General features: G+C 38.3%; 1 protein-coding gene across 1 annotated transcript; it reads left to right on the plus strand.

Annotated features, from left to right (window-relative positions):
- The first annotated feature begins 240 nt into the window (after positions 1 to 240).
- On the plus strand, positions 241 to 1043 carry LOC101958174 (SRY-box transcription factor 11). Its single transcript, XM_040289081.2, is given in 5 exon segments — positions 241 to 373; positions 376 to 492; positions 495 to 608; positions 611 to 727; positions 730 to 1043. Coding segments are annotated over 5 exon segments (795 nt in total).
- The last annotated feature ends 9036 nt before the right edge of the window (positions 1044 to 10079 follow it).

The raw sequence follows: 10079 nt of genomic DNA on the forward strand, positions 1-10079 counted from the left end.
CAAAGAAAAAAATAAATAAATAAGGTGAAGAGACAGCTTACTTTTGGGGAGCAAATTTTTGCCACAGGCATGTCAGATAGAGCACCCATAGATAAAGAACATAAAAATCTTAACACCAAATAACAAACAAAACTCAATCAATAAATGTGATAAGGGGCCGAACAGACACTTCTCATAAGAAGATACACAATTTACCAACAAATATATGACAAATTTTCAACATCCATAACAATTAGAAAAATGCTAACCAAAGTACTTCAGTCAGAATGGCAGCTATTAAGAATAAAAACAAGAGCAGGCAAGGCGGCCCAGCCGGGGGACTATGGCAGCGCTGGCGACGACTACCTGTTGTTGGGCAGCCTGCGCGTGAGCGGCGCGGCCGTGCCGGCGAGGGCAAGACGGTCAAGTGCGTGTTTCTAGATGAGGACGACGAAGACAACGAGGACGAAGATGAGCTGCAGCTGAGGATCAAGTAGGAGGTGGACGAGGAGGACAGGAGCCGCTGCACCAGCAACTCCTGCAGCCACCCGGGCAACAGCCGCCACAGCTGCTGAGACGCTACAACGTCGCCAAAGTGCCCGCCAGCCCTACGCTGAGCAGCTCGGCCGAATCCCCGAGGGCGCGAGTCTCTACCTCGAGGTGAGGGCAGGCGCGACCTCCGGCGCTGGGGGCGGCAGCCGTCTCTACTGCAGCTTCAAGAGCATCACCAAGCAGCACCCGCCGCCGCTCACGCATCCGCGCGCTCCGTCTCCACTTGGTCTTCGTCCAGCAGCGGCAGCAGCGAGGACGCCGACGACCTGATGTTCGACCTGAGCTCGAATTTCTCCCAAAGCGCGCACAGCGCCGGCGAGCAGCAGCTGGGGGGCGGCGCGGCGGCGGGGAACCTGTCCCTGTCGCTTGTGGATAAAGATTTGGATTCGTTCAGCGAAGGCAGCCTGGGCTCCCACTTCGAGTTCCCCGACTACTGCACGCCGGAGCTGAGCGAGATGATCGCGGGGGACAGGCTGGAGGCGAACTTCTCCGACCTGGTGTTCACGTATTGATGGTGGTGGTGGTGGTGTTAGTGGTGTTGGATGGTGGTGGTGGTAGGGTGGGGAGAGAAGAAGATGCTGATGATATTGATAAGATGTGACTCAAAGAAATTGGAAAAGATGATGAAAATTTTGGTGGAGTTAAAGTGAATTGAGTAGTTTTTAAATATTTTTCCTCTCCTTTTTTTTTTTTTTTTTTTTTGGTTTCCCCTCCTTATCGTGTCTCAAGGTAGTTGCATACCTAGTCTGGAGTTGTGATTTTTTTCCCCAAAAAATGTGTTTTTGTAATTACTATTTCTTTTTCCTGAAAATCGTGATTGCAACAAAGGCAGAGGGGACGGGACGGGGCGGGGGAGGGGAAGGAGGATCCGCTCCAGAAGGCGCTGTTTGAAGCTTGTGGGTCTTTGAAGTCTGGAAGACGTCTGCAGAGGACACTTTTGGCAGCACAACTGTTACTCTAGGGAGTTGGTGGAAAATTTTTCCCCCTTAGGATATCTTAAAGAACTGGTGATTTTTTTTTAAAGCAAAAAAAAAAAAAAAGAAAGAAAGAAAAGAAAAAAGGGATCATTGCAACTTTTTATTTCATTTTATTTTTTTGGAGGGAGAAAACTGATGTCTTCTATGCATCCGATTCTTAATAAAACTGCAGGGAGCTTGAAAAAATGCAGACTGTACAAATGCTTACAAAAAAAACTGTGAACTGATTTAAGATCAGAGTTTACTTTTCAGATCAAATTGTTTATGGTTTTACAAATGTGATTTCTACTTGCCAACTTTTTTTTGGTAACTTGTTCCCTTATACCTCCTTGATTGAATACCAGACAGCCTAGACCTCAGTACAAAAGGTATTGAAACATTTTTGATACATAACAGACCTCAGTCTTTTTTAAAAATTAATATATTTTCAGGCGTATTTTTGTACAGTGAAAAGGGAACATTCTTGCTGTGTTTTTTCAGTAAGACATTCAGGCACTTCTTCCCTTTTGATTTCTTTTTTTCCTGATTTTTTTTCTTTTTTCTTCTATTTTTTTTAAGCATGCAAATATGTTGGTACGTTATGTCCTGGTTTAAAAAGGATTAAAATTTTAAAGTAATCCTTGCATCTAAAGGCCTTGTGGGGTTTTTTTTTTTTTAAGAAAAATAAAGCAAATTTTTTTTCAGCTATAGTAGAGATTTGTTCAATATTTGTAGGTAAAGATTTATTGAAAATGGCGATATAGACCTCAGAGCTGTTACCTAGTTTGAAGATTGTATGTACTGTACTATGGTAGGAGTTTATGTATCTCATACGCTGTGCTATGTGATGGGGCCCCAGGTGGAAGGTTTGAAACTGGATTCTCAATTTTTAGCAAAAAAAGAAAAAAAGGCACATAGTTTAAAAAGTTTCTCATTTTGTGCAATATAATCTAAATAAAGTACAGACCATCTGCATATTTTGTAGCAAATGGTGGCAAAGCAGACTCAATGCACTGTCGACATCATTGCCTTTTTTTTCTTTTCTTTTTTTTTTGTGCTGGAAGTCTGTATCTTGACAATTTAATAAATCAGCTGGAACTGATAGAAAAAAAAAGAATAAAAACAAGGACTGGGGTTGTGGCTCAGTGGTATTGAGCTTGTCAAGCATGTTCAAGGCACTGGGTTTGATTCTCAGCAGCACATATAAGTAAGTAAATAAAATAAAGGTCTATGAACAACTAATGAAATATTTTAAAAGAATAAAAACAACAATAAGTGTTGGCAAGAATGTGTGGAAAAATGAATATTCAAACATTGCTGTTGGGTGGGACTGCAAATTGGTGCAGCTAATATGGAAAGCAATATGGAGATTCCGTGGAAAATAGGGAATAAAACTACCATTTGACCCAGCTATCTCACTTTTTAGTCTATACCTAAAGGGCTTAAAAACATTATACTATAGAAACATAGCCACATCAATATAAAACCACAGTTTACAAAAGATAAATTGTGATACCAACTTAGATGTCCTTTAGTACATGAATGGATATACACAAGGGAATATTACTTAGCATTAAAAGAGAATAAAATTATGGCATTTGCAGGTAAATGAATGGAGAATATAATGCTAAGTGAATTAAGCCAATCACAAATAAGCAAATGCTGGATGTTTTCTATACCCAATGGAGTATTACTCAGCACTAAAAAATGACAAAATCATGACATTTGCAGGGAAATGGATGGCATTAGAGCAGATTATGCTAAGTGAAGCTAGTCAATCCCTAAAAATAAATGCCAAATGTCTTCTTTGATATAAGGAGAGCAACTAAGAACAGAGCATGGAGGAAGACCATGAGAAAAAGATTAACATTAAACAGGGATGAGAGGTGGGAGGGAAAAGGAGAGAGAAGGGAAATTGCATGGAAATGGAAGGAGACCCTCATTGTTGTACAAAATTTCATATAAGAGGAAGTGAGGGGAAAGGGAAAAAAAACAAGGGAGAGAAATGAATTACAGTGGATGGGGTTGAGAGAGAAGATGGGAGGGGAGGGGAGGGGAGGGGGGATAGTAGAGGATAGGAAAGGCAGCAGAATACAACAGTCACTAGTATGGCACTATGTAAAAACATGTGATTTTTCATAACCCATGTGATTCTGCAATCTGTATATGGGGTAAAAATTGGAGTTCATAACCCACTCGAATCAAGGAATGAAATATGATATGTCAAGAGCTTTGTAATGTTTTGAACAACCAATAATAAAAAAAAATGAACTTGGAAAATATTTTTGTGAAGGAAGTTTTAAATTGTGAACATCATCATTTGAGATCTGGGAGGTAGGAGTAGCAAAAAATATAAAATATTTCTGATGAAAATATAAAATATCCTTTCTCTAAAGTAAAATGAACTACTTCTATCAAAAAACTTCTGTGAAAATATCACAAAGAAATTTGTAGTTTTAATTTCAGAGGGATTCGGGTTTTTAGCATAGGCTAAATATTCCACAGTATTTAACGAATCATTAGTTATGCAAAAACATGGTGTTAATATTTGTGTCTTTCCTCAAAAGTTATATACTGGTAAGGAAGAACTCAAATCTATTAGATCACCTGAGGAAAGATACACATTCTGGCAATGTATTATGTATCAAGGAACAATATTTGCTGACATCAGGAGAGATAAAATATCACCAGACAAGTAGAACAGTAATTGTCTATACCAATATTACAATGCCAAACCATGAAAATTATAGTATATTAACTTTATTTCATAATTTCAAATGACATTTATTACTAGAAGGAGAAAACTTTTCCTTTAATTTTGATAATGTCCCTTGCTTTCACATGGTGAAATACATAGCATTGGTATAATTTAAATAGTACATTCATTAGAGAAGATTTTGTTTCCATTTTGTAATTAACCAAGATATTTCCAGCTAAAAGAAAAGAGGCTGCTGGAACTGGATCCTCCTTGGAGAACACAGTGCCCAGCATAGGTTGTCTTTGGCTATGTGTTTGTGGGTGCACAGTTAGCAAGTGGTTTACCTGCACCAGGGAAAGAACTGAAAAAATAAAATGCAGATTAAGACTGTTCTAGGTTAGAGTTCACAAAAAGGCATCTACACCGGGGCCAGTAGTTTCATGTCTGCAATAAGGTCCAGTGACCATGTTGATCTCAGGCAGATTGCACAGGGTGGTCTTTTTTTTTTTTTTTTTTTTTGAACATGAGTTTGCAGCCAAGAGTCCAGCTTGAACAGTCAGGGGCAGCTCAGTAGAAAGATGGGACAGACTTTCAGAGTCAGGACCTCCATGCCTTAGAGAGCTGCTCTCTTCAGGCTGGGTGAACAGCACCTGGCCCTGATGACCTGCCCACAGCCTGTGACATGCAGGCTGCAGCTGCTGGGGTGTGGCATGCTCCAGAGGGTGGTTCTTACACAGAGACCTGCATACAAATATCTGGGGGCTCCTGAGCACTTGGCCTCAGATAGAAGAACTGACAGAGGGTGCCTTGTACCATCCCACCCTTCCATGCCTTCACACCTGTCTTCTCCCTCCAGCCTAGTGTCTGAGGAGCTTCCCTGGGCAGTGGAGAAGAGCCCTCCTTGCTGACCAGCAGCCACCAGTGAACTCAGCTGTGGAAGGGTCATTTGTGAATGTGAGCTGGCTGGATGGTGTGAACTGGATGACATTCTAGATAGGGAGACAACCTTGTGGCATGCACAACATTGGCAAGTGAGGTTTAAGGCAATGCCCTTGTCTGTTACACCACCCGACATGGAAATGTATTTAGTTTGATCACATATTTATTTTACTCTTATACATGTTTTTGCATTTATAGGATAAAATTTTGAGCCAAAAGTATCTAAATTTAAAATAAAATCTATGCTATAGTGAAGAGGAAGGTAAAGTCATTCAGATTTTTGAAAACAGAGCATTTTTTAGATGCAGTGTCTTTAACTTTATGTAACTACACCCTGTGCATTTAATTTGAAGCTATGTGTAACAAGAAGATTTGTATTAGCCAGAATTTTTATGCAGGTATATATTTGAATTTATAAATGACCAAAAGATGATTTTGAACATTGTAAGTTCTAGATTATTATGTAAGTCTAGATACCCTGGCCATTTGAATTACTATTATTTGTGAGTCATTATGATGAAAAAAATCTATAAGATAATTTAATTATGTAAGATAATATGTTCATGATATAAATAATACTAATAATAAAAGTAATACTATAAAATTTTGCATGAGTTTTAATTCAAGTAAATTTTATAGCATGTTGGGAATAAATATCTGTGTCCTGGATATGATGTAGTAAGAGTCAGACTTGAAAATGCCTTCCTCCAGCACCTACCCTCCTCTGCTTCCTCTTCTACTCAGCTTTGGTGCTGAGGCTACCAAAATGAGATTATATGAAGCTTTAGCCCATCTCTAGACTGGTAATCTTGGTGTTACAGATGAAGTTTGACTGTACCTGTCTTACTGTAGGCAGAGAGGGAGTTCTCAGTGTAAAAGAGAAAACTTTTTCCATTCTCAATGATAAACAAGCACATCTGGATGAAAGTTTTTGATTGTGCTTCTTATTTTCCAAGGTAAGTGACCCTGGGCTCTTTATTGGGTACCAATCATAACAAACCAATTGATGATGCCACATGTATCCCAAATGGGCAGGACCTATCATTAAGTGTAGTAAGAAAACTATTTAATAGTTTTTAATGCAAATATATTTAGAAGATATATTTTTAAGTATGTCTCCTGAAAGAAGCTCAGAGTAATGACACCCATTATCAATTTATGTACCTCACAGTGGTGTTAGTGTCCTAAATGCTTTGGGTGTGAGAAAAAAAACATGGAGACTGAACTGGAACAACTAGTCTTAGAATAAAAAGAAAGGAGTGAATAAGGGTAGGAGAAAAGGCATATGGAGGAAAGAAAATTAGGAAGAAAGGAAGGAATTCATGACCAGTGGTATTTTGGCAATCTGGCAGGAAGACACCATAAAGACATCACAATTCTCTGCATTGAGGTTAGGGTAACTTCCCTCAATAACTGTGGGTCCTCAGTTAATTTTAGTCCATTACTTCACTTCTCTCATTCAACTAAAGCTTGAATTTGCAGATCTCTTTTCTTTATTGTACACAAATCCATCAAGAAAGCTACATAAACCATGCCTCTACTTGGCGGTAATTTATGTAGCTTCTGTAGATTGCAGCTTAGCCAAGAGCAAGTGGTGTGAGAATCTTGGATATTTGTCACCAAGGATGCTCTCCTTCTCACTTTAGTCTCTCTAAAAGGGAACATCATTGCTCTAAACTTTGGCTAACCTAATGTAGGGGAAGTTCATAACTAGTTATGAGCTGGTTATGAGCTTCCCTTACATTACTAAGTTGTGTCCACCTATTGTGAAGTCACAGAGGAACTGAGCTGGCCAGAATTGATTCACAGGCCCTGATTCGTGCTTCTGGTTGATAGTGTCTGTTCTTTTCTTTCAATGAAAGAAACTTTCATATCAGACACAAAAGCCATGCAAGAGAACTTTATTATAAGTGACAGAAAAAAATGTATGTTGAAGTGAAAATAAAGTAAAAGCAAAGTAAGACTTCAGAGAGCTCTCACAGGAGTGTGTCATCTCCAAGTGATGTCTCAAAAATATATTACCATTTGGTGCCTGCCTTCAGCAATGTTTGCCAATAAAGTGTTCAAATCATCCTTCACATCAGGTGCTATAGTGTTTTACTTTAGTTGGTCTTATCTGGACCTGTCATGGTTTGGCCATTCTATTGGGAGGAGTTGCCCTACAAGACAATCATATTAATGTGAGCATGGTGGTCAGTGTTCAGTCAGAAGTTATTTTGGTGTGTCTGAGGAATTAAAGCAATCTTCCTTCCCAAATAGAAACATCTCTAGCTATAACTCTTAACTCCACTATTAACTTCAATGGACACGGTCAAGGATTAGTCCCTTTATTTCTTCTTTGTTGATGTATTTCCCCAGTTATCCCCTTTGTTTCTGTTTTTTTTTTCCCTACAAATTCACTGCGACCATTTGCTTTCTCATTCACTTAGAAAGTAGTTTAAAGAAGATGCTAAAATAATATAAAGAACACTTGGGTTTTTGCTGTGTGTTTTACTGATAATTGCTAGCTACAACAAGGAAGCACATGTGAAAGATTTATTGGTGCAGTTTTTTAATCCATCCCTCTTACCTCCTCCTCTAGCCAGAAATGACCACTTACTAGAATTTTTTTTTTTCCATAGACTACACTGTAGTATGAACCTCAGATAAATCAGCAATTAGATCCCGGTCTACATGGTGGGTGACCCTAGGGCAATCCATTCATCACCTGCTCTTAGTTTATTTACCATAAAATCAGGATTCCACCAACAAAGACACAAGACCACTGGGAATGTTAGGATCAAAGTTTAGAAAGAAACTAGAATCACCTCTGGCACATAGTAGGTTCTCAGTTTTTGGAAGTCAGTATCACAACCAACACTTTAAGTTGTTTGTCCAGTGTACAATTGGGAATGTGTAGCTCCACAGTGCCTTTATATCTCCTAGAGATTATATCCTTTATAATTGAAGCCCTGCTGACAACCTTTCTACCTTCTACTCCTGCATGTTCACATTCTGGATGTTTCATTTTAATGGAGTTATACAATCTGTGATTTAAAAATTTGTTTTAGTTGTAGATGAATGCAATACTTTTATTCATTTATTTACTTTATGTGGTGCTGAGGATAAAACTAAGTGCCTTGTGCATGCAAGGAAGTGATCTAACACTGAGCCACAACCCCAGCCCCCAATCTGTGATTTTTTTTGTGTTTAATTTTAATTAGCTTAAAAATTTGAAGACCTAACAATGTTGTAGTATATATCAGAATTTTCTTCATTTTTATTTCAGATTGATATTCTAACATATACATGTATAAATTACAAATATACTTATGTACTTTAATACATATAGACACATGGACCTATTCATACCTTTATATATAATTAAATATATATTCATATACACATCACATTTGTTTATACATCCTTTGCTTGATAAGCATTTGAATTTTTACATTTTTGCAAACTTGAAATGTGCTGCCTGGTTGCTAGAATAATTTCAAAAAAGACTACAACACAGGTATATTTATGCAGAATGAGGGACAATGTAGAAAAAATAAAAGAAGAAATATCAGTGGAATATATAAAAATGAAGGGAAGAGAGGAAAGATGGAATAGGGAAAGACCTGGAGTGTATCTGAACTAAATTTCATATATATATCACAGTTAATCTCACTATCATATAAATCCACAAGACATGAATTTTAAAAACTAAGTAAATAGTAGAAAAATCACTAGAGAAAATGGATGAGATGCGGGGAAGATGGTAGGGAAGAGAAAGTACTTAGGACTGAATTAGAACAAACTATATTCTATGCTTTTCTAACAATGTCAAAATAAATTGAATTATCACATACAACTTAAAAGAATAAAATTAAGAGTGGGGATATAGCTCAGTTGGTAGAGCGCTTGCCTTGCAGTCACAAAGGTCTGGGTTCTAATCCCCAGCACCACAAAAAAGGAACACATTACAAATAGTACTTCACTAAAAAAAACTTAAGAAATTAAATTCACAAAAATATACATATTATTAATATATGTGACAGAAAGTAACATGAAACTAAAAAATCTATAGATGTAAATCAAGAAACTCATGCAAATATAAGGTAAAGTGGTACATAAGATCCTTAATAATGACATAGGTTACATTACCTGACAAAAACTTTGATATATTCATTAATATCTATTTTCATTCTGAGAGACAATTCTATAAAATAGTGAACATTGTATTATTGAGTGTGGTAAAGCTGCCTTGGATCAGTTTTGTCAGAAACTGACCTTTGTTCCTGCATTTTGTTTGCATTACTGTTATTATTTGAGTGTCAGCAGTGATCAGCACCAAAGGACTGACTGAGCCATAGCCATTGGCCACAAGCATGTGGAGACACACCAGGATGGGGTTATTGGTCCATGTCATGCCTATGAATAATGAAATAAAGAAATCTGCACAGTGCAGAATGGCAAAGCAGCTGGTGAGCTGCAGGATGGTGTGAGTGGCCCTTTGTTGTGGGGAGGTCTTTGGGGAGAACCCAGAACTATGAAGAGTCATGGTCCACTGTTTATGTCTGTAAAAGAGAATGATCATGTATCCACTGGAGAGAACCATGAGGCTCACAAAGAAGACATCTCTGAGTGCCATCAAGGTGAGAAAGCTATCCCTGTAAATTGGTATAAAGGAACAGCAGTCAGTGACAAACAGAAGACCAGTTTTATTGGTTGTGGCCACAGTACACAGAAGCTGGTTGCTAGAAATGAGCATGGAAAAGACCCACAAGAACAAAAAGAGCCACTGGATGTGATTTGGGGGTTAAAATTTGAAGTGGGCCAACCAGGAGTCATAGGGGCTGATGGTGATGGCTTGAAGCACACTCAGGACACAGGTGGTGCAGATGGAGAGTAACCTCATGACTTTGTGCAGGAAGACAAGCACTTTGCATTTGAGGTCAACTGGAATGTCCTGTGTTTCCCAAATGTCT

The sequence above is a fragment of the Ictidomys tridecemlineatus genome, chromosome 11 (assembly GCF_052094955.1).
Source record: "Ictidomys tridecemlineatus isolate mIctTri1 chromosome 11, mIctTri1.hap1, whole genome shotgun sequence".
In the NCBI taxonomy this organism is placed as follows: domain Eukaryota; kingdom Metazoa; phylum Chordata; class Mammalia; order Rodentia; family Sciuridae; genus Ictidomys; species Ictidomys tridecemlineatus.